Genomic DNA, 26,787 nt, shown 5'->3' on the forward strand with positions numbered 1-26,787 from the left:
GTTGAAATATATGTGTATTGTTTTAAGTCTGTTTTCCTTGTTGAGCTTTTTTATTTCATGCCTGTACACGATACATGAGCAGTAGGGGATGGAGCACAGAGGCATGCAGAGTTTTAATGTGTTTATTAAAAATTTATGTTTTATTTATGTATCCATTATGTGTTCCTTTTTTGATATACTCTCTCTCTGACCGCATTAACGTATACCATCTGGGTTCTGAGTATGGGGGTACATGAGGTTGGAGGAAAAAGGGTAGGGTGGACCTTTTTGTGTCATATTTTGCTCTGTCACTTTTGAGACTAAGCTGATGGTACCTTCTCTTCCTTTTTTCACTTCCTCCTTTTATATAGGCGATAATAAATAATTGATTACAAAAAAAAAATGCATGATTACAAGTCTGAAGTAAAACATTATAAATGTATCTGCTCAGGCTTCTTGCCTCTGTTCCTCTGCATCTCTCTCATAATCTCTGCTGGCTGATTTCTATCTTCCATCATCGCTGCTCCACTGCCTCCCCTCCCCTGCTTCCACCTCCAGCCTCCCAGTGTCTCCCAGTGTCTCAGTGCTGTTGTTTCGCCTCTCTGCTTTCTACTGTCTCGGCGGGTGTTGAAGCCAGTCATGAACACCAAGCCCTCGCTGGATGGGAGCTCTGACTTTGTGAAGAACGAGGAGGCTCGGGAGACTCCCCCTATGAGGAGCTACCTCTGGCTCACCATGTTCACCTGTTTCTGTCCTGCGTGGCCCATCAATATTGTGGCGCTGGTTTTCTCTGTCCTGGTAAGTTGCTCGAAGCTGGAAATGTGAGGTTTCTGAATCCTGTCTTTTTTTTAGTTTAATGAATAGCTGTGGGTTAGAATGCGTAATGTTTTTAAGAGGTATGCTGGCATTAAAAAAACAAAAACAAAAAAACAAATAAATGTAAAAAAAAATCAAAGCATATGTTATCCTGCATAAATGCATATTTTATAGGTAAAAGTACCACTGCTGGGAAAAACTCTACAGACCACGTGGGGTGATTGCAATAGTTATTAAATATGGAGCAAACATAAGTCAAGTGAGAAATTTGCATCTTTACTGTGTAAAGTTATTCCAACCCACTTAACGTTTCTGAGTGGCCTAACATTAACGCTTCTGCTGATGTTTGCTAAGATCAAATATACCTCCTGTTTCTTTCCAAGCATCCAACCACACCCTGGACTGCTTACAGTAATGCTCCATACAACGATGCTATCAGACCAGCATGTGGATAAAGCTCAGGAAAGAACATCCATTACCAGCCAGGGTGGCACAAAGTTGAACAAAGTTGAAGAATAGATAGCAAAGATGCATTTAGACTGATGTCAAGTCTTTGAGTTGTCAGATGAGACGGCGTGAGTGCCAACAGCAGCTGCTGCATTGCTGTAGCCGTGAGTAATAAGATGAGGCATGCAGGCTTAGCAACGTGTGGTTACCACTGCTTAGGACATTGGCTACAATACAAATATGAATTAGAGACAACATGAGAGGCAGGTGCAGATGTAACGCACAAATAATCATTTCCTAAATGTTCGGTGCAGATTCCCATGAAAGCCACGTGCTGTGTGTCACTATGAGGATTATTATTATTGGGAAAGTGGAACTAGTCTTTTCCTCACAGCACATTTGCCCACAAAACATTACACACACAGTGTGAGCATGTACGGTAATGTCCGTAATTGTCCCAAAGGCCCAGAAGAGCTATACCCACGAGGACTATGATGGCTCCAGACGGCTGGGTCGGAAAGCTCTCCACTTGGGGATTGCCTCGTTTGTCATCGGTGCTGTCATCATCACTGCGTACATCATTATACACTTTACCACGGTATGAATGCACCAGATATAAGAGGTGTATAAAAAAGAAAGAGCAAGACATTTCAGCAATCTGTTTTTTTTCCATTACAGCATGGGGTGTGACCTCTTGAGGGGAAAGAGGAGATGGAAGAGGCGAAAAGGTGGAACTGTTACGGCGAGATGAGCACCATGTGGTGGAAAGGAGCTCTGTTTGGCTTCTGTCATCAGCAGCTTTGGAGGTTTTTAAAAGATCTGGTGGACCTAATTTTAATGTACCGTACATCCTGGCTGAAGCTATTATGTAAATGATATTGCAATTGCATTTTCACAGGCTATGTGAATGTAAGGTAAAAGAGGAGCCTTTGCTGTACTACCAGTGAGCAGGGTTTTTTTTAACTAAAGGGCTAAATTATGAACCGCTATCAGATAACATCTGCTTGATAACATAAACAGAAAACATCTTATTGTTTGAAGAAGCCACTGATAATTCTTAACTTGTGTTTGCAATCTTACTGTACATGATGTGAGGTGACAAATACAACATTAAACGTTTTGTTCACAAAAAATGGCCAATTACACAAAATAGAAATGACACAATATTCATATTTCCTGTCATGCAGAATAAAAACGAGTTTAGAAGTGCTGATGGCAAAGCTTAAACCTATACCAAAATGTATATTTCAAACAGGGACTCAACTCATGTGATCTCCTTACAATCAATAGTATGATTATGATCTGGCGACAATATTGCCACACTATAGTAGGTTAATTTCACAATACTCAGTCCACTTTGCCTTTTGGCCTCATTTCACCTTCTTTGACACCTGCTGCAAGCTGTTGACTACGTGTATGAGTAGTTGTAATCTGAGAGGTTACATTAACGCTATTACAGGGCTAAAAATACAGCATGCAATTTTTACAGTTTAATCACTGTGCTAATTAAAAAGAAAAGAAAAGTCTAATCACCAGCTTATAGTAGTGAAACTGCTGGCACATTGCCGTGAACCCAGAAGTATCTTAATGAAGAGGTTTTCATTGTGATCTGTGTTAACCTCTGATTTTGACATTTTCCATCGGCAGAACCTCATAAAACATGAGTGCCATGCTTCTCGGCTGATCGTAAACTCTGTACAGCACTGGAAGAAGGTCATCTCGACTTGGTTTTCCCTTTGAAGTCCCTTTTCCAAATCCATATAAATCCCCAAGAGAGAAAAAAAGGAACTACATCTCTAATTGTAAACCTTGGCTGGTGAAAATGAACCATAGCTAAAATCTTTTGAATGATTTTGATTTTTGTGCTTTGGACCAAGTTTCCAATGCTGCAACACTGGAAAGTAATCTGTTTGCACATGAAGCACTGAAATTTTATAGAGAATATCCCTGGAAATACAATAAGCTGCTGATTTTTTTTTCTCCAACACAGTCTAAAATAAAAATGACCACTGTGGAAACGACTGCTAATGTTAATGCTTTTGTTTAAGATTTTCTTTTTGAATCTTAAAACTGTAACATTGTGACCCACTGAATTTTATTTCAAATAAAATGTCAGGATGTTTAAATGTATTATGCTACATTTGGATTCTTTTCAAAACATCTATCAAATATTCATTTTTTGGAATTGCATTAAAAACAGGACATCATATTGCTTCAGGGAACAAACTGATACACGTTAAAATGCATGCTGTCAATTGTATTTACATGTACAGTAGTTCTCTCTCTGCTAATCCAGACAGAAAAAAAGAGATGAATTTTATTAAAAACTGATGACCCTGTGTTGTTTTTATTTTGAGTGCATACAGTAACACCCGGATATATGGATTACATGAAACTGGAGAGGTGTGAGAATGTCTCAGAAGAATCAGATTCGAGTGCTGCAGAAACCTATGGATCTGTGATCGTAACACAGAAAAGCTGGCAGTACGTCAGTAAAGAACAGGCAATAATTCTTTTATTTAGCAGGGATAATGCACATTAATTAACATGAGCACTTAGATCCATCATTTAAAAATTCGATATTTAACCATATAAATAATTTTAATCTCCACTTCCTGGCAGGATGTTAGCAGTTATAAACATGCAAATTAACAAAATTTGACTCTATTTACAATTTTTTTCCTGTATAACTAAATCCAGAATTAAATTTTAAATCCTTTTCGCCACATATAAGGTATTGAATCATTAGAACCCATCTTTACTGTATCACTCCAAAAGAACAATTTGCCCCAAGACTGTGGGCTTACCTGTGGCTCCTATGGGTATTTAAAAGTAGACTGGGAGGCAGAGCCTTCAGTTTCCAGCCTCCTGGTCTGTGGAATCAGCTCCCACTTTGGATTCAGGAGACAAACACCCTCTCTACTTTTAAGATTGGCTTAAAACTTTCCTTTTTGATAAAGTTTAGAGTTAAGGCTGGATCAGGTGACTCTGAACCCTCTCAGTTACGTTGCAATTGCCCAAGGCTGCTGGTACATCCCATGATGTACTGAGTATTTAATCTTCACTCACCTCTTTTCAAGCTCTGTGTCTCCGCAATTAATCAATATTTATTATTAATCTCTCCCACAGTGTGTCTTTTGTCCTGTTTCCGTCCCGTTCGCCTCAACCGGCCATGGCAGAGCTCTGTCCCTCCCTGCTGGAGGTTTCTTCCTGATTAAAGCGTTTTTTTCTCCCCACTGTCACCAAGTGTTTGCTAATAGAGGTTTTTTTTTTATGGTTTTGGATTTCTCCGTATTAGTTTCTGATATAAGCGCCTTGGGGTGACTGTTTGGCACTATATGAATAAAACTGAACTGACGATAAAACATGCAGAAAAGTGGAAATAGGCACATATAGTTCGAGTCCAAAAAATTCAGTTTTAATACATACACTATGTTTGCATTTTCTTCTAAATGCATTCGAAACCTTTAAAACCTTAAAAACTGTGACTATATTTTAAAAAAAAATCGTACTTGAACGCGGATGATAACGTCCAAGTCTCTTTTTCTTTGGGCATTTCAATGATTTCAAGAAGCCGCGGGACACGACATATAAAAAGATGAGTCCGCCGCAGTAAACGAGAAGGTCTTGTCAGTGACGACAGGGCAGCAAACAGTTAAACTGCCTTTGAAAACGAGCACAGGAGGCGGAAGAGGTGTGTTTTCAACAGGCCTTCAACGCCAGACGCTGAAGTTTCCGCTCAACGGCGAAAGTCATCAGAGTACGGCTGACTAAGGCGGAATAAAACTAAAATCAGGGCAGCGGAAGGTAAAAAACGAAAGAAAGAAGGGCCAGGAGAAAACTTGACTGCTGTTTTGTATTAGTCCGCGGGGACGGAGGACGCCGCTCGGCTCTGCTGTTTACAGGCAGAGGAAAACTTTCAGGAGACGGAAAAAGCAACGATAAGGACACAAGAATAAAAACACCCCGACCAAGGTGCTCATCCTGCAGGAAGCCGAGGCGCCACTGGGAGGGTTTATTTTGGTGGGTTATTTGTAGTTGTTAGCTGGCAATCATTGCTGCTGCTGTTGTTATTAGTGGATACGTGAATTGTATCGCGAAGGGCCCCTGGTGGTCATTGTAGGGACCACTGCGGGGCTCCCGGTAGACTCTGCTGACTTGATGCGTTGTCTCTTGCAGTGTGTGAAGCCATCAGGATGGGGAACAGCAGCAGTGACCGATCCAGTGGAAGTCATGGTGAGAGGTCGTACAGAGAGGGACATCATGGAGGGAAGGAGGCTCGTTCTAACATCATGATGGACAGCGCAGATGATGCAGACCTTTACCAGAGAGAAGATCAAAAGGTATTAGAGCAAGTTTACACCATGAACTCTTAAATAAAGCTTTCTGTTCTGTCCCATTGCACTGGATAGCAAGTGACATGCAGGCTTTTGGAAGTAAATTTGTTGTTAAATGAGTTGGTACCAATTATTGTACAATTAACCAATTTCCCCCCCAACCACAACTGGTCGCCGTGGATGGCAGCCAGTCCCTGAGCCTGGCTGTTCCGTTTGAGGCTTCTTCCTGTTAAAAGGGAGTTATGTCACCAAGTGCTCGCTCAGAGCAGGATTGTGTGATTGCTGGGATATTCTCTCTATTGTATGCTCCTTACCTGATGATATAAAGCACCTTGTAACAGGTAGCTGTTGTTGTGAATTGACACTATATAAATAAAATTGGATCAATACCTCTTATATATGGTTTTAAAGAGGTAAAAGAGGGGCCTAAACTAGAATTATTAACCAGAAGCTTTTATTTTTACGACTGATCAGAGTGCAGTGTAATGGAGAACAAGAGGCAGGATTAACCAGTTTAATTAATGCTGAGGCAACATGTTGACACTACCTCGGAGGAGGGAGAGCAATCCAAAGAGCTTAGTGTCTTGTAAAATAGTTGGTGCAAAGTGTCAGTAATGTGTCAAAATGGTCAAATGTGGTCTGTTCAGGATGTGCAAACTGTGTGTAATGGATGTAAGGAAGGCTATATATTCTGTTAGTGATGTGTACACAAGTCAAATGTTAAAACAACAGTTTGTTTTATCAATGTCAAATTCCTGATAAAGGTGAATTAAGTCTTTTTGTATCTAATTGGAGAGTAACATCAAAGAGCATCATAAGCTAAAGCTATGTTTTAGAGGTTACACATACAAAAAGCACTTTTCTGTATCCTTTAGTGTTTTTCTAAGTTTGCCATTCAGTCTGGAGAAAGACTACAGGCGCTCTTGCTAACAGGGCAGTAATGCAGTGATATCATGCTTCTCAGTCTCCACAGGAGTTACAGGAGTTTCTGGCCTGGCAGCAGGACCTGGAGAGCGACGCTAAAAATCTAGCGCAGGCCAGACCGACTGTGTTCAGATGGGCGGGTGCAGCGAAAGACGTCTTTGTGTCCGGCTCTTTTAACAACTGGTCTACCAAGATCCCACTCAACAAAAGGTAGTTTGAGTCAGGGGAAAGCAGCCTCAGAGATGCTTCACTGTTTAAACTTATTAAAAAGTAACAAGCGGTTGTTTCTCAAACCCAGTCGGAATAACTTTGTGGCTATTGTGGACTTGCCTGAGGGAGAGCACCAATACAAGTTCTGTGTGGATGGTCAGTGGATCTTGGATCCGGCTGGGGTGAGTGGAGGTTTTACATTTTGGGGTCACTAGTTTACTCTTATTAGTGGTTTACACTTAGAAGTGTGTATCATTACCTTTTTAAAATGTTTTAATTTTTTTATGCTCTCACACAGGCCGTGGTAACGTCTAAAACTGGAACAGTCAATAATGTCATACAGGTGAAAACAACAGACTTTGAAGTCTTTGATGCCCTCAGGATTGACTCTCAGGACTCGGCTGACGTCTCGGGTATGGAAACTTGTTAATTTGTAACTCAAAAACTTTGAGGTGGCTCTGTAACTCCAAAGCATGTTCAGACTTGGGCCATATTGATTTGTATGCTCACAATTTTGGATATTTGGCTGATTATTGCTTTGATGATTGTACCCTTAGCAGCCAGCTTGTTACGTAGGTACACCCATTCAGCCTGTTGTTAACACAAATATCAATCACATGGTAACGACATGGTACATTTGGGCATGAAGCTGAAGTTCAAACAAAAATGCAGAATGGAGAATAAAAGTGATTTTAAGTGACTTTGGCGTGGTTGTTGGCCGCACACTGGTCTGAGTATTCTAGAAATGGCTGATCTGCTGGGATTTTTTTTTTTCCCCCCACAAAACCATCTGTAGTGTCTCTAGCTAATGGAGTGGGTGGGACAAAATATCCAGTGAGCGGCTTTTCTCTGGGAGAAAATGCCTTATTGATGTGAAGTCAGATGGACTACAGCAGCAGAAGACCACACCGAGCTAAGAACAGGAAACTGAAGCTATAATTTCTGTGGGCTCCCGACTATGTAAACAACATAATCCTCGTATCAGTTCAGGCTGCTGATGGTGTATTAGCGTGAGCAACACCAGTCTACCCTGAATATTGCTGATGTTTGAGATGACTCGGGTTATCTCAAACTGGTTTTTGTTTGTTTTGTTTTTTAACATGACGGTTGGTTCACTCCTCTCAAATGGCCATTGTCAGTCCAAAGAGGACTTTGGGATGTGGTGCAACACAAGAATTCATATCATGAGTGTGCAGCTGTCAAATCTACAGCAACTGTGATGATGTCATATCAATATCAAATTAATATACTAAATCTGAGGAATGTTTCGGCACCTTGTTGAGTCTATGCAGCAAAGAATTACAGCAATTATGCAGGCAACAGGGGTACTAGCAGTTTTTACCCAATAATGTGGCTGCTGACTGTAGATGAATGATTGGAATCGAGTCCAAACTTTATGCTGCCTGATTAATAAAGATTATTGATGGAAAAGCCTTTGAATCGATTGTCCCAGAAAATGATGGTCTACATGCGCCGAAACAGCTAAAATATGCAGAGTGCAGCTGCAGCATTTTGGAGGAGTCTGGTTTTTATTTCAATATTGCATATTGTTTTTTTGTTTGTTTTCACTGGTGTTTGTTTACAAAGGGTCCTTGAATAATTCTGTCTGCTGTATCTCTCTGTAAAGCTTTATTAAGGCGAAGTTATTTATTTGTTTACATTTGATCACTCTTTCCCAGACTTGTCCAGTTCTCCTCCTGGCCCCTACCTACAGGACGCATATGTAACCAAGCCAGATGACAAACTCAAACATCCTCCTTTCTTACCTCCTCACCTGCTGCAAGTGCTGCTCAACAAGGACACTGGTATTTCTGTAAGTCCAGGCTTTGAGTTGTTATATACATTTAATTATATAATTATTTATATGCATATGTTTAATTTTACGTTTGATTCATCCTGCTGTGAATTTTCCACAGTGTGACCCGACACTGCTTCCAGAGCCTAACCATGTGATGCTAAATCACCTGTATGCCCTCTCCATCAAGGTAACAAATTGAATAGATCTTTTTTATTTTTTTATTTTTTATTTTTGCCCAAATTGTTAATGCTGTAGTTCAGATTGTGATTGTCAGTTCTCACGGTGCTGTGTCAAAATGTCATGCGATCATGTGATTGTGGGTTGCTTTCTGTTTGTTTTTAAAGGACGGGGTGATGGTTCTCAGTGCAACACACCGATACAAGAAAAAGTACGTGACCACTCTTCTGTACAAGCCAATATAATCCACGGAGGTGCGCTCCCTCCTCCTCTTTTGAAATCGATCTGTTGGTGTACACAGCTGCTATCTGGACTGCTTTGCTGAAACTGGACCTAAAGTATCTTCCTGATATCGGTTTAAAACATTTGGTAAAGTTATTGATTTTGAACTGTTCTATGATCTCAGAATTTGAAAATGTTGAAATGTTCAATGTTTGCAAATACGTGTTATGTTATGAGCAGGCCGGTGTTTTAAAAGACTTCATTCCAACTTCACCCTGATTAATTAATACAAGTGTGGTTGCTGGAGACCAAAATGATGAGGACGGGGGAGATCTGTAATCGTTCAACTCTGACGCCAAGCCTCAATTTTGACATTTGTATTGAAGTGACCTGGAATTGCCTGAAACTGAGACTTGAAAAATGTTAGTTTTACTAACCAGGAGGCTAGCACAGCTGCATCGGCTCTCCTTACACGAGGAAATGGACACAAAGACACTAAGAGGTGGAAAAAATGTAACATGTAATGAATTTCATATGATTCCTCTGTTGTTTTTTGTTTTTCTTTTCTAAAAATACAATGTTTTTCAGATGACACATTATAAATCAGAAATAGAATGAAATTTTCATAAAAAAATGATGACTGCAAAAATCCATTAGTGCTATGAGTTTTTGTGTTTGTGCGTGGGTTTTTATTTTTTGAGGTTGTATGATTCTGTGCACACACTGGGCTTTAGAAACCAGGTTCTTGTTTTTGTCGTGAATTGCACGAGTACACTTATTTTTAGTTCAGCATGAGATGAGCATCAGTGTCCACCTGTGCAGCTGTTCTTATTTATTATTATTATTATTTTTTGAATGATGCAATTTGTAAATGAATATACTAAAACGGCTGTAGTCAACATACTCAACAGTATGTTGACTCTAAGCATAAGCATTCACTGCACCTACTGTATCTACATCCAGGTAAAGATTCACATAATCAAATTGTTTTTAAATGGACACGATGAAAAGCAAAACCTGGAAATGGTTCAATTACATATTTTCAGTCTTTTTTTTTTTTTTTCCTGTTGTTTGTGCCCATAAAGAAACAAGTTTAGCAGAGTGAAAATCAGGTAAGGGAAGCATGACAGATGTTTACTTCTGTTGCACAAACATGTAGGTAAAGGACATAAATAACATGAACATATTACAGAATGTTATATTTCTATATTTCTAATCAACTTGGTAGCTCTTGACACTTGACGGAGAACAAATTTTGGGGTCAACTTGAAAGAAAGGCACATGTGAAATGTAAAAGAGCAAATATGACATGATATTTAGGTGCAAACTGTTATGCAGCATTTAGAATCCCCATATAGCGGTATCATTTCCTGTAATATGCCAATACAAGGAATTTATTCCGCTCCCCTCCAATCATGGACCATCTTCTAATTCAGTGAATGATGGTCAGCTTATCATTGATCTTTCCACTCAAATGTGGCTGTTCTTCTCTGTCACCCAATTGCAGAAGCTGCTTCATCAGCTGCAAAGCAAACAAACCCTCTACAGCCTTCCTACTGCAGGATGTCACTGACAGTAGCCTTGGTGCATAACTGCAAGTTGTAATAAGAGGCTGCAGACCTCAGATTTTTAGGGACTTCTGGTGTAGACGATAAGGCATGCGTTTATGAGTATTTTATTTAGTTAGCAGTAGTTTTCAAGTTGGAACAGTGGTGGTATAATGGTGGAGTAATGAAAAGCTGAAACAGAAAGGGATTTGGGTCATCCCACTAACACTGTCATCTTTACTCTCATGGAGTTATGTGCACTGTCGATGACTTTTACAGCTGGGTGGAGATGTTGGTCCTCTTGAGGTCTTTATAGATTTGAATTGAATCCTGTCTATAATCTATGTGTGATCTACAGACACAGCAACGAAACTGAACTTTTGAAACGAGGTTAAACAACCAAAGGCTTCCTGCTTTAAATTAAGGAGGCTGGTTTAGTTGATCACAATAGCAACCTAGTAGTTTCAGGGCTTTGTGGAGGCTGATCACTGAAGTTTAGGAAAATTACCGATGTCTCATGTCAACTATATAGGCTCACCACAATTTACAGGCAATTTTAAGTTTTGAAAAGCCCCATTTGTGTGTGTGTGTGTGTGTGTGTGTGTGTGTGTGTGTGTGTGTGTGTGTGTGTGTGTGTGTGTGTGTGTTTTACTGGGGATATTTTGTCACTCCAATGATAAACTGTGTCACATTTAGTCCTGGACAAGTAAAGAAGGAAACATGAAATACAAACATGATGGTCGTGAAAATTAATATTTGTGATGGAAAAAAGCTATGAAGGCCATGTTCTGTGCAAAAATACTTTTCAAATTATATTGTTACTGTAGTCAAATGAACAAGTTGTAATCCACCATCACTTAAATAAGAAAGTAAATCAACAAAGAAACTTTTAAATAACCAGTTCTTAATTCAGTTTTTGGTTGATTCTCGGGTTTTACTGTGCTGTGTTAAATGACTGGGTTTCGTTAGGGTTTATAATCAATTCAATTCAAACTTTTATTCATATAAATCTAATTGACAGCAGTAGCTGTCAAGGTACAGTATGTGATATAGACCCTACAGTATTAGGGTTAGTAATCAAATGATACCCTATGAGCAAGCACTTGGCAACAGTGGGGGGAATCTCCCTTTCAACAGGAAGCAACCTCTGGTAGGGTCGTTATTTGCCATGACTGGTTTGGGGGTAAGGATAAAGGGAAGAGAGCATAGAGACAGAACAAAAAGCACAGCGTGGGAGATAAAAGATAAAGGTTAATGACACGCAGTAGTAGTATAAGCACATTGGAAGTACTCACTGCATCATCACAAGTCCATCAGCAGCTTGAGCCTTTAGTATCGAAAGGGAAAGTTTTAAACTCAAAGTTAAAATTAAATAGATGGTGGGAAGAAAGGGAGATAGGAAACTAGTAAGTGAATTGGAAATGAAGGGAGGGAGCCTGAGAGGGAGAAAAGGAGAGAAGGTAGGAAGATAGAGTGGGAAGATGCTGTGAAGAAAGGGAAATAGGGAGGGATTAAGGAACTGAAGGACAGAGGAAAAAAGGCATAAAGATTGGAGGAAAGAGGGAAAAGAGTAGGAGGAAGATAGAGATATAGGAAGGGAGGAAAGAGATAACACATGAGTATAGGTAGGAGGGAGGAGAGAATGAGGAAGATATGGAGCAAAGGAAGGGAGACAAGGGAGGAGGATCAAGGGAGAGGTAAATACAGGGAGGGGATAGGATGGAGGGAGGAATAAATGAAGGTAAATAGGGATGGAGAAATTGGAGGAAGTGGGTGAGGGGTAAATACAGGGAGGAAGTAAGGAGATAGAGATGGAGGGAGGGTGGGAGAAATTAAGGCACATACGGGTACATACTAATAGAGAGAGAGGGAGGGAAGACAAATAAAGGGAGGGAGGGAGTGTGTGTGTACTGTGTGTTACGCACTGATCAATAATCAGTCATTTGTTCCATTATAAGTGGTCACACTAATGGAAGCAGAGCAGCTGCAGACAGTCTGACTGTAAACTGATTACATTTCATATTGAAATGTCTTCACAGACTGAGATTCAGTCAGAGTCTGAACTTCAACATCTTTTTCACTGAAAGTCACCTAAATCAGTCCCACTGGCTCGACCCAGAACCGGAATCACTTAAAGATGTCACAGGTTCTGTAAAGGATCTGCAAACCGTGCCCAGGTCTGCTTGCATGGTGGAGTCGGACATAAGTCGGACACAAGACTCAGAGCTTAGTTTTAAACTCAGTTTGTTGAACAAGCTGCCTGGTGTAGGGTCCCAGTGGTCTTAAGACCATAACCCAATATTCTTCTCTTTGTTTGAGGTGTGCAAATTTATCTTCACCCCTGCACTGAGACTAATAGATTTACCTGCTGACACTTGTAGTGTTCAGTCCTCAGTCTACTTGCAATCACACCTACAGAGAAAAAAAAGTTAGATTTTTCTCTATGCAGGTGTGAAAAAAACACACCTTTAAAGGTGTTTTTATTGATTAAAAACACCTTTAAAAGTTTCTCACAATAATTGAACTTACCACAGCAAAAATTGTCTTTAGGCCAGTGGAGCCAGGTTTCTGGTTTGGGAGCAGACAATTAATGCCTGACTAGTTTGTGCCGTTCTGAAGCTGAATCCTGGGGGTTCCAGTATAAAAAGATTGGGATCCCAATCTTTTTGTACTATTGTTAACATTGTTAATCAGAACAGTTTTCTTCTCTCAAGTCACAAAAGTTGGTGATGAGCCAGACTGAACATATATCTCCTCTGATGTCTATAGTTTGGATTCAGAAGTCCTGATCAGAATCCCACAAGGGATGCTCTTAATGAGCCATAAGAAACGAAAACCCTCTGCGTGCGTGTTGCGGACAGCCATTTTTCTGAAGATGAAAGTGTGCAATTATCCTTCATCATACTTCGAACTCATCAGATTTAAAAAGTTAAGGACACTGATAAAACGCTGTCTCTAATATGTGTTGATTTTTACTGTGTAGTTGTTCATGTCATGTATCACCCCCAGTACAGCACCACAAAAGCACAGTGCTGTATGCTCACACATGCTGGAGCTAATCATCTCTACAGGAGGCGGTGCCTGATAACGCTCTCGCTGATCATACCTGTGTTTCCTCTCAGATGACTCTCTCCATGTACAGATGCTCAGTCAACTTGGTGAAGCCCTGAAAACACCTGTGTATTATATTTGTAGGCATAAAAGACATTTTATAACATAACAAATACGTTAATATAAAAAAAACTTGTGTCACCAGTCACTGAACTTCTGTCCCTTCAAGTGTGCAATGAGTACAGATAGATGAATGAGACACTCCGTAAATAGTCAGCAAGTGTCTTCTGTCAGATTTCAACTACAGCACAACATGGAGACGTTTCTAGGTAAAGTTCTGAAACACGGAGAGCAGCAGCATTTCAGTCTTGGTGGTTCCAAATAAAGACCAAAAAAGTGCACTGAACAGAAAACCCCCACAGATTTACCAAAGTTATCTTCAATCCAAAGTAATGTGATGTTAAAGATGAATTGCACAAGGCACATTCAAATAATATTAAGAAATCACAAGTCCTTTGTTCCGAGAGTTCGTTGCAAGGATGTGTCAGAGTATTAGTAACAGATTCAGAGAGTGGGACTCAGAGGCTAAGACGACCAAGAACCACTTACAAAGCATGGGAGGGGACAAAAACTAGTGGGCGGGGTATGGTCACATGGAAGTGTTGGTGACAAGAAGAGATTAAGCATCTGAAAGACAACAATGAGCTGATAAGTTCAAAGACCAAGGCATATTGTGGCAAAACAAAAGTTTCACAGGGCCAGCATCAAGCATGCTGGGGGAGATTGTCTTCAGATTTACTTGATTAACCAAGATACAATTCAGCAGGATGAACAGGCATTGTTTCAGTAACAAAGTCATGTTAATTAATGAGACACACAATGTGTAAGGATCAAAGAAGCTTCATTTCAAAGAACTCCTGTTGCTTTAAAATACATTTTTGATATGCTGTCATGTTATGAACTATAGTTTTCTGGGTTTTTTTTACCAGCTGACATTTAAAATTGCAGATTCCAGTCCTATTTTGTCACAATCAGCTGCGTAGCATGAGGATAGTTTTATTGTGGTGCCAAATGCAGAACACAGCAGACAGAAGTAAAAAATATGGCAAGCCTTTAATGCTGAATAGTTCAAAGATAAACATGATCCAAAAAACAGTGGAGCCAGGAAATGCAAATAACAAGGAAACAGTAGGAACAATAATACAGGAAACCCAGGGAATGCATCCAGGAAACAATGGGAAACACAGAGAAACCAAGACAAGGAAACGTCTTGATGCATCATCCAGGAAAGTAAATCTCCAAAAGTTGATTCTGTTCATCAGGACGTAGTGTTTTGTGGGAGAAACGTTTCGTCACTCATCCAAGTGAGACAAGGAAACACACAAGTGGAGGCTACGTCCACACTAACACATTAGTTTTCTCGTTTTCTCTCCGTTTTGGCCTCCACACTGAGGCGGCGTTTTCGCTGGTGGAAAACGCATACATTTGAAAACATTCAAATGCAGTGTGGACAGCGAAAATGCAGACTTTCTAAAAAGATGACGCATGTTAGTCATATGATGCAGTCATGTAACCAATTAAACTAAGATAGCAGAGGGCATTCTACAGCAGTTGTTTTGTTTGCTCTCAATTTTACAGCCCTATTAAAGATTAATATCAGTTTGTACATGCTCCAGATAGCTTTTCTTTAAATTCTTTAACTCTCACTCGCTTTTGCAACTTTGTACTTTTACGCAGCAACAACTCCACCTCATTGTTAGTCCATTTAAAAAAAAACTCGGTGCTTTTTCTCAACATTTTGCTGTAACGTTTCAAAGAGCCGCAAAGTAAATAAACGGCAGACAGAAATGAGGCAGGTCGAATCTTCTTGCGTTTCACGCATGCGCAGTGCTGGAACGTAAGCATTTTCGGACTCTGTGAAAACGACTGAAAAAGACAGTGTGGACGCGTTTTCAGATGAAAACGCTGTTTTGAAATCTATCTGGGCTAGTGTGGACGTAGCCTAAGTCAATACAAAGCACAAGTGACGAAAACTAGGAAGTAACTAAACAGAGAAGACAGACTCTAACACACAAACCTGACACAGAAGGGGATAAAAGGAAGGCTAAGAAAACATAAAAGAGACCATAAAGAAACCAAAAAACAAAGACTTGTGATGCACATGATACACATCAGGAATAAACAATACTGGTCAAACTAAGAACCAAAGGGTATGTTCAATAATAAGAATAAAAAAAAGTCCAAAACAGAAAACCCAGGACCATCACACCTCACTGCATTTCTTTTTCCTGTTAGCTGTTGGTTTAGTTTGCTGTGACTCTTTTGGCCACTGTGCTGGCGAGAAAAAGCGTAGTCCCATCAGTCCTGCTGTTCCCGCATAACTTACTGATACTAAGACTTGAGACAGGGTGATTAAAATGATAGTCCAGCAGCTCTCTGTATTACTGCCCTCTGTCAAGGCAAAGACTTTAGATGACACCATTAATTTAGGTTCATTTGTTTCAAGTACACGAGTGCACACATTCATCCTGAGCTCAAGCTAGATGACCATCAAGAACCAGCTGTGCAGTTTTATGTTTTAGATGATGGCTGTCTTTATTAATGGCATTTGTACATTAATAAACAACAATTGGAGGTTGTATGAATGAATCAAAACCAATCAACTTTCCACAGTTTCCACAGTGACCACTTTTCTATACAAGGCTCCACAGATCTGAGCTCATTTTTGAAATAAAAGCCAATTGTATGTTGTACGGTTGCTTTGCTGAAACCAGACCCTGATGTCAGTCTAAAGACAGCAGAATAAATTTTGTAATGGGATCAAAAGTTGAAAATATTTCAGTTAAACTTGTGGATCAGTGTTCAAACTGACACCTTAAAAGAATGAGTCAGCTGTGTTATAAGTGCTTATGAATGGGAAATAGTGAGTATTGAAAAGTGACAAATCAATCTTTCTGCTGTGGTGGGTGATGTGATCAGTTGGCACAGTAAACTGAGTGATCCAGGTTCTTGTTTTCTGGGTTGTATGTATTCTGGGCAAAGCAGTGAGCCGCAGCACGATCACACTCGCACACAGCAGCTTGACACGTATCGTTGGCCGCTGCAGAGAAAGAGCTGTGTCAGCACATGAATACACAACTTCACAGTAATAGCTAAACATCTAACACATTTAAACATTACAAATGTGGCGTGGTTCCATACATACATGGACAGTTGGAAATTTGTGATTTAAATACATTTTTTAAAACCCAGAACATTAGAATTTAACTATTTCTTTTGCCCAAAATGTGTGTGTGTGTAAGCCTGTTTAGTAAGACTTGTTGTTACCTGAGCAGGTCACTCTTTGATTATTGCAGGTAAAATCGAAATCAATAATGTAAGGAAGGTCTTCAGCATCCCCGCATCCAGGAATCTTTCTGCTATTTGCATAGCATTTATCGTGAATTTGGCAGCACCTGCAAATGGATCGGGAGGAGAGAGCATGTTTGAGACAATGTCAAGTTCCCTTCTATTTCAAAAACTGAAAACAAGTCTGATGTGTAGTGTCTGATTCCTACGCATCCACTCCATCTCGGGGGGTCCCCTTCCCTCCGAAGCCACAATAGCAGCCGTAATTGTTGTATCTTAGAGGGTTAACACCGGGCTGGGCGCACTGGATCATCGACCCAAAATGCCACATTGCCTTAGGCAGCACTGCACCACTGACCGCACAAGCTGTTAGGATGTACTCAAAAAATCGATTAGGAGAATTTATCTATTTATATATATATAAAATCTCTTGTAAAGGAAAAACAATAACAACAACTTTTAAAGCGATACAGTCATTGTGTAAAACACGACTGATAATAACGTACATAAGCTTTTTCATGCTTACCCGTGAGAAGCAGCAGCAGAGGAGGAGTAATCAAATTCATGGTTGCAGTCACATGAACCTGAAATTTGGTACAGCCTGCTTTTATAAGTACAGGTGAGAGGGGGTGGAGACATCTGTCAAAGACTAACATCAAATCTGATGCTCTGTTAGGCCAGCACACTTTGTTTTTCTTGTATTTCATTGGTAGAACATAACAGCATTTACTCGGTTTCTGTACTGTGTAAATTTAAGGTAATAAACCTCACTTTAGTATTTTTATGACATGCTTCTTAAACTTTGTTTAGAAAAATCAATATCAAAGTTTCAGTTTATAAATTATGCTTTTATATATGAACCACCAAATGGTACAGTTCAATCACATGTGGAAAGCACAAAATAATGGAAAGGAATATTCAAAGACCTAATTCTGAAGCAACAGGTGAGAGGTGAACGATCAAAGGAGTTTATTTCATCCACTAGTTGTTTTTCAGCAGCAGTGAGTGGTGGGATGCATAAGTAGTCAAACCATGCACTACAGTGAACTTGAACTAATTTATGGGCAGTGGGCACAAAGGCTTGTTATAGTAGGACAAAATGCGATTGGACAGTTAAGATCATTCCCTCAGCAGACTGGTGAACTTGATGTGAACCTGATGAGTAAGAGCAGACCCCAGAATCAGATTTCAGGTTCAATTAGAAGATCGGGGGATTAAATGCTATGAAAAATAACTTGATGTTTGTTAAATTAAAAATGAAAATCTAAATGTTCTTCCAAATGTTCAGCATGAGTATATACAAAAAAGCCATGACATTTTGGGACTCTTACAGCACATCGTCCACCTTTTCTGCCAGAAAATAAAATCCATGCCACGAGACCAGCAAAACCCTTTAAAAACCAGTTGGAGTTGGTACTAACTGCCCCTTTCAGACGCACTCTGACACGTACAGATATGCTCCGTTCACTCTCAGAACAGCTCTGCCAAACACAGTTTAAACACCTGTCAGAATAAACCAAATCAAAGTGCAGTGCCATTGAAAAAAGAGGAACTGGCAAAAAATCCTGACAACCAAAAGAAAACTGTGTATAATGGCTTCACTAGTAAAGCACAGATTCAAGTTCCTTCTATAAGGAAAACATTCAGAAAACGTTTATAAGAGCAAAATTATGGAGAATACCAATGGATCATAAAAGGTCTACAAAAAGCCTCTAATTAATTAGAGAATTTATAAAATACAGAAGGTTACATCAAAGATATCTGGATCACGTGTGCAGCTGAACGCACCGAGAAGAAAAGAAGGTGGCACTTTGAGCATTAGTAAGATCTATTAGTAAGGTATTAGCAAATACTTAATTCATCATTTATACATCATTACTGCTTCTTAGTATGGCATTTCTAAGTACAGGTATGTTTATCCATCTGTTACGTTTAGGCCGTTCACGTTTACAGCTGTCACTGCAACCGCATCACTGCTAGCAATAATCATAGTCATAATAATATATGTGCAGTAATAAACTGCTAAGCAGGACTAATGCTATATAAATGATGGATTAAGCATTTGTTAAAACCTTACTTATATCTTTCTGATGCTTAGTAGTGTGACATAAGTGGCATTGCTAAAAAAAACAAAACGTCAGTGACCCTTTAACATACAATTGCAGTTTGTACACAAATGAAAATAGCTGAAGTTATAACACTGTACAGAAATAGAGATCGACACCAAGTCACAAGTGATACAGTTACAGGCCTGTTTCTCTGCTTTTACAACTCTTCAAAATACTGGACGAAGTTGTCATTAACAGATGAGAACAAATAAATTGATAAACACAAAACAGCTCCGGTTCTTGATCACAACAAAAACAAAAACGTTTGTGAACCTGGTTTTGGAAGGATAGATATATCATTATATCTATATTTATCAGATAAATAAAAAAAATTTCTTTCTCTCTTTTGTGGGGCGAGTGTAGACAAGTATTGGGGGGATGTGGGGTTAATGGTGATCAGGGTAAACTGGTTTTGAGCATGTGGGAGGGATTAATAAGTGTGTAGGTATTCCTTCCTACTCTATTTTGGACTTGGCAATTGAGTTGGTATTTCATGTCACGTTTATATTTTATGTGTATATGTTGATTTGTTTGATTTACATGTCTGGAGTAAAAGGTTATCATCATCATCATCATCGTCGTCATCGTCATCGTCATCAAGGAGGCAGTCACCATGTACAAATATGTCACCGTCTGAAGGTCAGTGAATGACTCACAGCTCAGACATTCATTTGATATACTGTGAAGACTGTATATAATTAAAATATTAATTTAATTATATATGCATTACATAGAAATCTTAAGGTTATAGCACAAAAAATATAATGTGAGATGAGACCTTGGTGACCTCATATCTGGCTTCAGAGACGTATATACGGTTATTTATGGGGTTAAGCTTTCATCACCATCACCTGCCTTTATATTTTATGCACATTTTTATATAATGAAAGTTTGTTACAATATTTTTTACTTTTAACTGAAAATTTTTCTTCTACTTGCCTCTATTATATGGTTGGTCTTTTCTCCCTGGTCACTCTGTGTTTCCATGGATTTGAATTGTTGGAAGTTGAATTAAAAATAACTCGTCAGCCTCACAGCTGTGTAAATAGCCAGCACTTACCACAGTTCCCACAACTTTCCACGGCACATTTCTGACGTGGGGTGTTTTATATGTGTATCTCATAGTGTTGTCACAAAAGGAAGCAGAACATGATGATGAATGTGCTGGACCTTTACAGCACACTGAGTAGTTAAAAAAATAAAGTGATGCATATTAAAGTACGGCTGACAAAATTACAGTTAGAGCTTTAAAAACTGAGAGAGATCAGTATCAGTGCCAGTATCAGAGTCACATAGAAACCTCTCCTCTAGGACTGCTGACAAATCACAAAGAGGACATCTATGACAAAAACAAATGCTCTCACGTGGATCTCTGCGGGTCACATGAGTTTATTTTAATTAGACTCGATTTTTTTCCCTCTACTGTGCAGTTTACATTTGTCAAGCTGATATTTACTTAGGTATTGCCAAAAGCATTTGCTCGTTTGCTTTCACACGTATGTGCACTTGAGTGACATCCCACAGGGTTTAATATGATGTTGGCCCACCCTTTGCAGCTATAACAACTACAACTCTTCTGTGAAGGTTTCCACAAGGTTTAGGAGTGTGTTTAAAGGTCAGCAAATATGTCTGGAGTTTTGATCTCCTCCATACCTGCTTCATGCCCTGGAGGACGGGGCTGTGGCCCCCCCACACCCTCTAGCAGATCATTACATGAAGGAACCTTTTAAAAAAAACAAGCGCGTCCATGCTCACAGGTGTACACATGGGTGATCACACACACAAACTACACCCTTTTTGGCTCCTACCTCAAAGCACACTGTGTTCTGTTGATCTTATGTGCTGCACAATAATGTTTAATATTTAGTATTTACTGTCATATTCCCATATATCATTGTGATGCTGTTTATTCTATTACTCTTGTTCTCTTCTGCTTGTTTTCTTTTTTCTTTCTCAACAGGTGATCCAGGTGATTGATATATGCATTTTTTTTATTTCTTTTTCTCTTTTTTTTTCCTGCTCATTCTGTTTGTTTGTTTTTTTTGCCCTTCTCCCCCGTCCCTCTTCTCAGCTGTTTCTCTTTCCCTCTTTCTTTCTCCCCTTCTTTCCCCCAGTCAAGTCTGTCCCGTATTAAGCAAGTGAAAATAAAATAAACAATAAAAGGTGAATCAAATGGACCATTACGGCAAGGCTGGGATGGTCAATTTGGTAAAGTAAATCCGTTGGGCATCTTTCTTTGCCTTTAGACAACAATTCTGATGGCAAAAGAGCCAAACGGGACAGGCCAAAAAAAAAAAAAAAAAAAAAAAAGGTCAGCAAATATTTGTGGAAACCTGACATAAGTAACATGCCAGAACCTCAATGCGCATTAAGATAATCCCCCAAAGCTTCTCTTAATCTGCTTGAATTATTTTCTATAAATTCATTCTTCTTGCACTGTGTTACTGCTGCACAGTAACTATTGTAAGTGACCACAGGGAGGCAGTATAACAGCCTCCCTGTGCTGAGGGAGCTGGAGACCCAGCCCTAACCCTAACTTTTTTGAAATTCCCCAAATGTCCAAGAAATAACATCCCTCTACTCTTTAAAGACCTCTGCATTTTTTAATCAACATCTTTGACATCTTGGAAATCTTGAAAACATTCTGGAGACATTACATGCTAAAATGTGACTGCTCTGTAATGTAGCTCTTATTTGATTCAGTGAGCAATGACTGGTACTCCAGGCCTGGAGGCTTTAGCACACCTGCTGGTGACTGTGACAGGCAACACTGCTGAGCCTATTTAGGCTGTCTGTGTCCGTGCTGTGACCGTAACTGCTGTAAACAGCCTTGCTTCACAAAGACCCAAAGAGTGGATCAAAGAAGACACAAAAATGATCTCTGGGAGACTCACAAAAAGCAGCAGTCTTAAAAGCATCATTAATAAAGAGAACCACCAGCAGAGCCATGACAGTTAAGTTACACCAGGATACAACTGTTCAATAGGACCGTTGCTGTTAGGCTTTGCTCTGTTGCACCAGTAAAACAACTGTATTCACTCATAGAAACTTTGAGATATGTGGCCTTCTGTGTTTTCATGTTATGCTCTCTTATTTTGAACAAAACTGCTGCATGTATACTAAAGCTACATATACTTGAGTGTTTCTCTGAGCAGAAGCAATAAAAAGACAACAAGCATTTCCATTTCCTGTCTCCAACATGACTCCTAAAAAGACAGCATTTATCTTCTCATGGACTCCACTAGTAACCTATTATGTGCTCCATAACTCAGCACGAGTCGTCCAGTTGTGGAAATGATTCCTCGTGAATGTTCAGGAAAAAAATCATCTCTGTCATTCTTAGCCTAATTTCCAGGCAATGTATGATACTAGAAGTGATGTGGTAACAGTGACTGCTGTACACGGTGTAACAGCAACAGACGGATAATTATCACACACTAAGGAGGAGGAATGGTGAATTAAGCACTTACCAATACTGCACCAATACCTTACTAATATCCTACTAATGCTTAACAGCCTGACATTGTTATAAAGTTACCCAATTACCCTATTTGGGCTTCTTTTTTTAAAATTTTCCTGAATAACGTGGTCTATAATGTATTTCTACATTTTCTGCTTACTCTGTGCTCCCTTGGGTTTGGATTACCTGGAGTCAAATTAAAACTTGAACATGCACCTGTGTAAATAGCTAACATTTGGCACAGCTCTCATGACCTTCGGTTGCACCTTGCTTGTGTTCGGTGTGCATATAAGATCAAAGGAAATTAAACTTTACACAACAGAAAAAAAAATCAACCAAATATAAAAAGCATTAATGTGTTTGTGCTTGCTCTTATATGCATGTGATTGTGTATGCACCTGTTGCTTATTTACAATACATGTGGATCCATATACGTTGTATAAGGTATTAAATAAGGGACTGGATGAGTCCCAGCAGCTGGTCAAAGCAGGACCGCCTCTCAGTTGGACGGTCAATATAAAGCAACAGCTTTACCCCAAAGACCATTGAGACACTTCTCCAGTAAAATGCATCTGAGTCATTCTCTGCTCATTGTGCTCTTCGGCCTCCCAGCTCGTAAGTTTAAAAGTATTTGTCATGACAGCTCTCTTTCAGTGAAACTGATATCAGAAAATCTCCCAAGAGGCTTGAGTTTTGATTTTGCCTGATGCAATGCCAGACAGTTCTGGGATGTGAACCTGCTACATGTCTCTGTTGGGTCTCGTAGTGCTGGGTTATCGAGCTCTGTGGCAGTTCAGGTCCATGATCCTGTGCACGGTACCCGATAGCTGGCCAGCGCTGGACTACGCTGATTACGGCTGCTACTGCGGGCTGGGAGGCTCTGGCACACCTGTTGATGAGCTTGACAGGTAAGATTGCTGGAGTCGTACTGCTCATGCTGCCTGCCACGTTCTGTCCCCCAGTGAGATATCCACCTCTGAGTCTCCCACAGTCACTGTGAGTTATACGGTGTATCGCACAAAGTATTTAAACAAACTTAGCAGGAATAGCAAATAGTTTATGTAATCCAAGTGGATGTATCAAAAAAAATGTCATTAAACCCAAGAGTGTTTTTCTGCAGTGTTAATATCACATGTGAGGAGATTTCCCACAAACTGCACAACTGCATGATTATTACTTAGCTGAACACAGGCTGGAAATCTTTATTCACTCTAATCTTGGTCATGGCAGACACGAGTTAAACTTGTCTTTTCTCAGCCACACAAACAGTAGAAACCACATGAGGACCACAAAACTACTTAATTCATTATTTGAACATTAACAGTCCCATGAGCCTTTGTGCTCACAGTAACTGTTTCCTCAGAAAAGCCATTCAGTTGTATGTGTAAATTAAATCTATTGCATTAATGGAATTTAGCTAGAATTTACAGTGTTCAGTGAAAAGCGTTTCTTGTGCAACTTTGCTTTATTATCTCTTTTTGTTTTATTAATTAAAAGCTCATTAGATAAAATTGATTAGTGAACTCAAGGCGTTAAAAATGTCTCCATGGACTGAGCCGCACTGTTACAGACATATTTTTTAATGTTTGCTTTTTGCTTGTTATAGACACAGATAGATATAGATAAAGAAAATTAGTAAATTTAAAAGGGTTGCTTTAATGGTCTGTGTTTGTTGTAGGTGCTGTCAGGTCCACGACCAGTGCTACAGTGATGCCATGCAGCACGATGACTGCTGGGCCATCCTGGACAACCCCTACACTGAAATATACAGCTATAACTGTGACAAGGCCAGCAAAACTATCACCTGCCTGGGTGAGTGTTAACAACAACAGCAGTGTACTATCGATCAACCTTGTCTACAGCTAGATTTTCTCTTACTGTGTACAGCAAACACTCAACCGTCTTCTCTGCCTTTCCCCTTGTAGATGACAACGATCCGTGTGAGAAATTTATCTGCGAGTGTGACAGGAATGCAGCCATGTGCTTCAGTGAGGCTGGTTACAGTGAGGAAAATGCTGACATCCCGAGTGACCGCTGCCAGTGAGCTGAAGAGGGCATCATCATTTGAAAAAATAAAACATCAGTAAATGAATAGAAGTGCTATTGTTTCCATAGCTATTTATTTATTGTCCAAGAAAAGACTTAAAGACATACATGCACGTTTCATCTATTTCTGTGACACATCAGCACCAGTAACATCTTTTCCATCATTCTGGACTCCTGCCTGCCATGCAGGGTCGGCCTTGCTGGCGAGGGAGGGGCGGGGTTGTCATCTCAGGGCGTTCCCCTGTTCCTCATGCCCTTTTCTCACAGATGTAGCGGTACGTGATGTTACAGTCGGCATCATTCCACAACCTGCGTTCACGTCTTTCAGGCGGATGAAGCTGCCCGCAGTCCTCTCCATTCTCTCTGTATTCCCAGTCGTCTGGCTGACCTTCATCCCAGAAACTGAACACAATCAGAAGAGGGAGGAGAAATAATGATGCCACACACAGTGATGACTTCCTTCTGCCTCGATTTGTTCCTCCCACTCATCTGTCTTTACTTTTTTTTGTTACATTTCTCTTACGTTGGGGTTGACCTGTAGTCAGTTCCGTCCACCCAGCTCCACTGTCCCTCGTGATGTCGTTCCACGAGTCCGATCCAATAGATATACTTGATTGGAACAATTCTGGAAATGTAGTCCTAGAAGTGATTAAAAAAAAACCTTTGTTTAAGACTATGTGTGCTTCTTAACTGGCATGTTCACAGCAAGCTGATGTGATAAGGAGCTCACCAATTCCTCCGCAGTGTTCAGAACCAGCAGGTGTCCTCCGTGTGCTTTGCACTGCTCCTCTGCTTTGCTCCAGGTTATACTGGTGATGGATACCAGGTAACAGCTACTCTGGTAAGACACCCAGCCTTCGCTGCATGTACCTATTATGATAACGATTAGCATATGTTGACTGTAAAAAGAAATAAAATCTGATATAAATGATTTAAAAGCATGCAGTTTAATACCTCTAACTGGGGTGAGCTCCTCTAAGGCGTCACTGTGAACTGTCATCTCGCCTTAAATGTGGAAAACCACAAAATGACAGCGCAAGATTGTGAAGAGGACTAAAAGGTTTATGTGTGCACATATTCAAACCAGATATCATTTTGTTTTTTAACCTAAACTGAGAGCTGATGTTGTTCCTCCATGGTTCGTTTTCCCAAGATACTGTTTGAGATCTGTGATTTCCCTGCTTAACTGTGAAACTTTAAGATAAAGGAATGATAGAAAGAAAAAGGTTACATTCCTTTACAGTTATATAATAATATATGAATGAACCAGCTTTACTTGACTGTGGTCACTGTGGACTATAGTCGTACATTTGATCCCAGTTACCAGCAGCAGAATCAACAACAGCAGCACCAGCAGGCCATAGAGCACAAAAATCACAATCCTCTTCATACCTACAAACAGTAACCAACCAAATCACTGGAAACTACTGGAAACTACTTGATTAAAATGAAGTGACGTGAAAATGTTACCTGTCTTTGTGGTGTTTTCATGGACAGAGCTTCTATCCAAAGATCCAACCTGGTGATACTGAAGCTCCATTGCTGAAAGAAATCAGCTGATGCAAATGTGTGCATAAGTACTTAAAGCGCAGTTACCAGGATTCAGTCTAGAGACATGATCAGACTACAAGAGGTTAACCAAATGGTTCTTGTTTGTTTTTAGGCCTCATATTATGTTAACTATTAATGGTTCAATAAATAGACGCTGGTCTTTTAATAGTCTAAAAGCAAACACTTTCAAAGGTGTACAGCTAAAATTTGAGTTATTGTAAATTTAAATTATGTAAATACTTGTTGTATTTATTGATATTTAGATGATTACATTTATAACCCCCTGTGTCATGCACTAGTCTAAGCCTGCAAAGCCATATCAAGAGCAAACAATCCCAACCAATAAAACTTATCACTCACCTTGATCAGCCAGAGTATCTGCGTATCTGGACTCTGACCATGCAACCCCACAAAATCCTCCCCTGTTTAAAGAGAAACACATTCCAGGCACTATAATGTGTTATAGTTATTTAAGGTTCATGAATCATTCTCTTGGGGTGAAGTTGAGAGAATTTAGGGGCTGTAACAAAAAAAAATGAAAGTCAAAAAAAAAAAACTAGCTACAGTGGTGTTGGGGATCTAATCAAATTTGAGTGAATTATAAACACAGAAAAGTACAATCAGATTTTGATCCACCATGCAATACCATGTGGAAAGGATCCCAAACATTACTGGAGCAGCGTGACAGACTACTTAAAGAAATTAGAAGAAAGCTTGCTTAAGACAGTTCAGGCTGTGCTGAAGAATAGAGGTGACTTTCAGGATC

The 26,787-nt window shown here is 39.7% G+C and overlaps 5 protein-coding genes across 5 annotated transcripts; 3 read left to right on the top strand and 2 right to left on the bottom strand.

The window, feature by feature from the left end:
• Positions 1–480: 480 nt before the first annotated feature.
• Positions 481–3,372, top strand: LOC113033884 (transmembrane protein 233-like). Its single transcript, XM_026188053.2, has 3 exons — positions 481–777; positions 1,706–1,840; positions 1,921–3,372. Exons 1-3 carry the CDS (start codon positions 619–621, stop codon positions 1,930–1,932), a joined length of 306 nt encoding a protein of 101 aa, XP_026043838.1. The 5' UTR covers positions 481–618; the 3' UTR covers positions 1,933–3,372.
• A 1,535-nt stretch (positions 3,373–4,907) lies between these two features.
• On the top strand, positions 4,908–9,559 carry prkab1b (protein kinase, AMP-activated, beta 1 non-catalytic subunit, b). The gene is made up of 8 exons (XM_026188599.2): positions 4,908–5,265; positions 5,422–5,585; positions 6,544–6,713; positions 6,802–6,895; positions 7,012–7,126; positions 8,393–8,526; positions 8,630–8,698; positions 8,856–9,559. The coding sequence occupies exons 2-8, from the start codon at positions 5,439–5,441 to the stop codon at positions 8,931–8,933; spliced, it is 807 nt and encodes a 268-aa protein (XP_026044384.1). The 5' UTR covers positions 4,908–5,265; positions 5,422–5,438; the 3' UTR covers positions 8,934–9,559.
• A 6,518-nt stretch (positions 9,560–16,077) lies between these two features.
• On the bottom strand, positions 16,078–17,793 carry LOC113033835 (phospholipase A2-like). Its single transcript, XM_026187968.2, has 4 exons — positions 17,383–17,793; positions 17,066–17,222; positions 16,836–16,963; positions 16,078–16,608 (listed from the first exon to the last, which is right to left on the bottom strand). Exons 1-4 carry the CDS (start codon positions 17,561–17,563, stop codon positions 16,484–16,486), a joined length of 591 nt encoding a protein of 196 aa, XP_026043753.2. The 5' UTR covers positions 17,564–17,793; the 3' UTR covers positions 16,078–16,483.
• Positions 17,794–22,891: 5,098 nt separating this feature from the next.
• On the top strand, positions 22,892–24,521 carry pla2g1b (phospholipase A2, group IB (pancreas)). The gene is made up of 4 exons (XM_026187613.2): positions 22,892–23,039; positions 23,191–23,332; positions 24,103–24,236; positions 24,350–24,521. Exons 1-4 carry the CDS (start codon positions 22,991–22,993, stop codon positions 24,466–24,468), a joined length of 444 nt encoding a protein of 147 aa, XP_026043398.1. The 5' UTR covers positions 22,892–22,990; the 3' UTR covers positions 24,469–24,521.
• Positions 24,522–24,525: 4 nt separating this feature from the next.
• Positions 24,526–26,358, bottom strand: LOC113033627 (perlucin-like protein). The gene is made up of 7 exons (XM_026187611.2): positions 25,941–26,358; positions 25,779–25,862; positions 25,578–25,664; positions 25,425–25,475; positions 25,201–25,340; positions 24,994–25,109; positions 24,526–24,872 (listed from the first exon to the last, which is right to left on the bottom strand). The coding sequence occupies exons 1-7, from the start codon at positions 26,008–26,010 to the stop codon at positions 24,719–24,721; spliced, it is 702 nt and encodes a 233-aa protein (XP_026043396.2). The 5' UTR covers positions 26,011–26,358; the 3' UTR covers positions 24,526–24,718.
• Positions 26,359–26,787: the final 429 nt, after the last annotated feature.

This window comes from Astatotilapia calliptera, chromosome 12 (genome assembly GCF_964374335.1).
Source record: "Astatotilapia calliptera chromosome 12, fAstCal68.1, whole genome shotgun sequence".
NCBI classification, from domain to species: Eukaryota; Metazoa; Chordata; class Actinopteri; order Cichliformes; family Cichlidae; genus Astatotilapia; species Astatotilapia calliptera.

What these genes read in the sequence shown, in the direction of transcription:
- pla2g1b (XM_026187613.2), top strand. Translation starts at nt 22,991, where the DNA reads ATGCATCTGAGTCATTCTCTGCTCATTGTGCTCTTCGGCCTCCCAGCT. An exon ending in CCTGTTGATGAGCTTGACAG is followed by an intron (nt 23,333 to 24,102) that starts GTAAGATTGCTG and finishes TGTTTGTTGTAG; the next exon opens with GTGCTGTCAGGTCCACGACC. An exon ending in CAAAACTATCACCTGCCTGG is followed by an intron (nt 24,237 to 24,349) that starts GTGAGTGTTAAC and finishes TTCCCCTTGTAG; the next exon opens with ATGACAACGATCCGTGTGAG.
- prkab1b (XM_026188599.2), top strand. Translation starts at nt 5,439, where the DNA reads ATGGGGAACAGCAGCAGTGACCGATCCAGTGGAAGTCATGGTGAGAGG. An exon ending in AAGATCCCACTCAACAAAAG is followed by an intron (nt 6,714 to 6,801) that starts GTAGTTTGAGTC and finishes TCTCAAACCCAG; the next exon opens with TCGGAATAACTTTGTGGCTA. An exon ending in TGTATGCCCTCTCCATCAAG is followed by an intron (nt 8,699 to 8,855) that starts GTAACAAATTGA and finishes TTGTTTTTAAAG; the next exon opens with GACGGGGTGATGGTTCTCAG.
- LOC113033627 (XM_026187611.2), bottom strand. Translation starts at nt 26,010, where the DNA reads ATGGAGCTTCAGTATCACCAGGTTGGATCTTTGGATAGAAGCTCTGTC. An exon ending in TGAAAACACCACAAAGACAG is followed by an intron (nt 25,863 to 25,940) that starts GTAACATTTTCA and finishes TACTGTTTGTAG; the next exon opens with GTATGAAGAGGATTGTGATT. An exon ending in GACTACAGGTCAACCCCAAC is followed by an intron (nt 24,873 to 24,993) that starts GTAAGAGAAATG and finishes GATTGTGTTCAG; the next exon opens with TTTCTGGGATGAAGGTCAGC.
- LOC113033884 (XM_026188053.2), top strand. Translation starts at nt 619, where the DNA reads ATGAACACCAAGCCCTCGCTGGATGGGAGCTCTGACTTTGTGAAGAAC. An exon ending in CGCTGGTTTTCTCTGTCCTG is followed by an intron (nt 778 to 1,705) that starts GTAAGTTGCTCG and finishes ATTGTCCCAAAG; the next exon opens with GCCCAGAAGAGCTATACCCA.
- LOC113033835 (XM_026187968.2), bottom strand. Translation starts at nt 17,563, where the DNA reads ATGAAATACAAGAAAAACAAAGTGTGCTGGCCTAACAGAGCATCAGAT. An exon ending in TCTGCTGCTGCTTCTCACGG is followed by an intron (nt 17,223 to 17,382) that starts GTAAGCATGAAA and finishes ACATCCTAACAG; the next exon opens with CTTGTGCGGTCAGTGGTGCA. An exon ending in TCAAAGAGTGACCTGCTCAG is followed by an intron (nt 16,609 to 16,835) that starts GTAACAACAAGT and finishes CTTTCTCTGCAG; the next exon opens with CGGCCAACGATACGTGTCAA.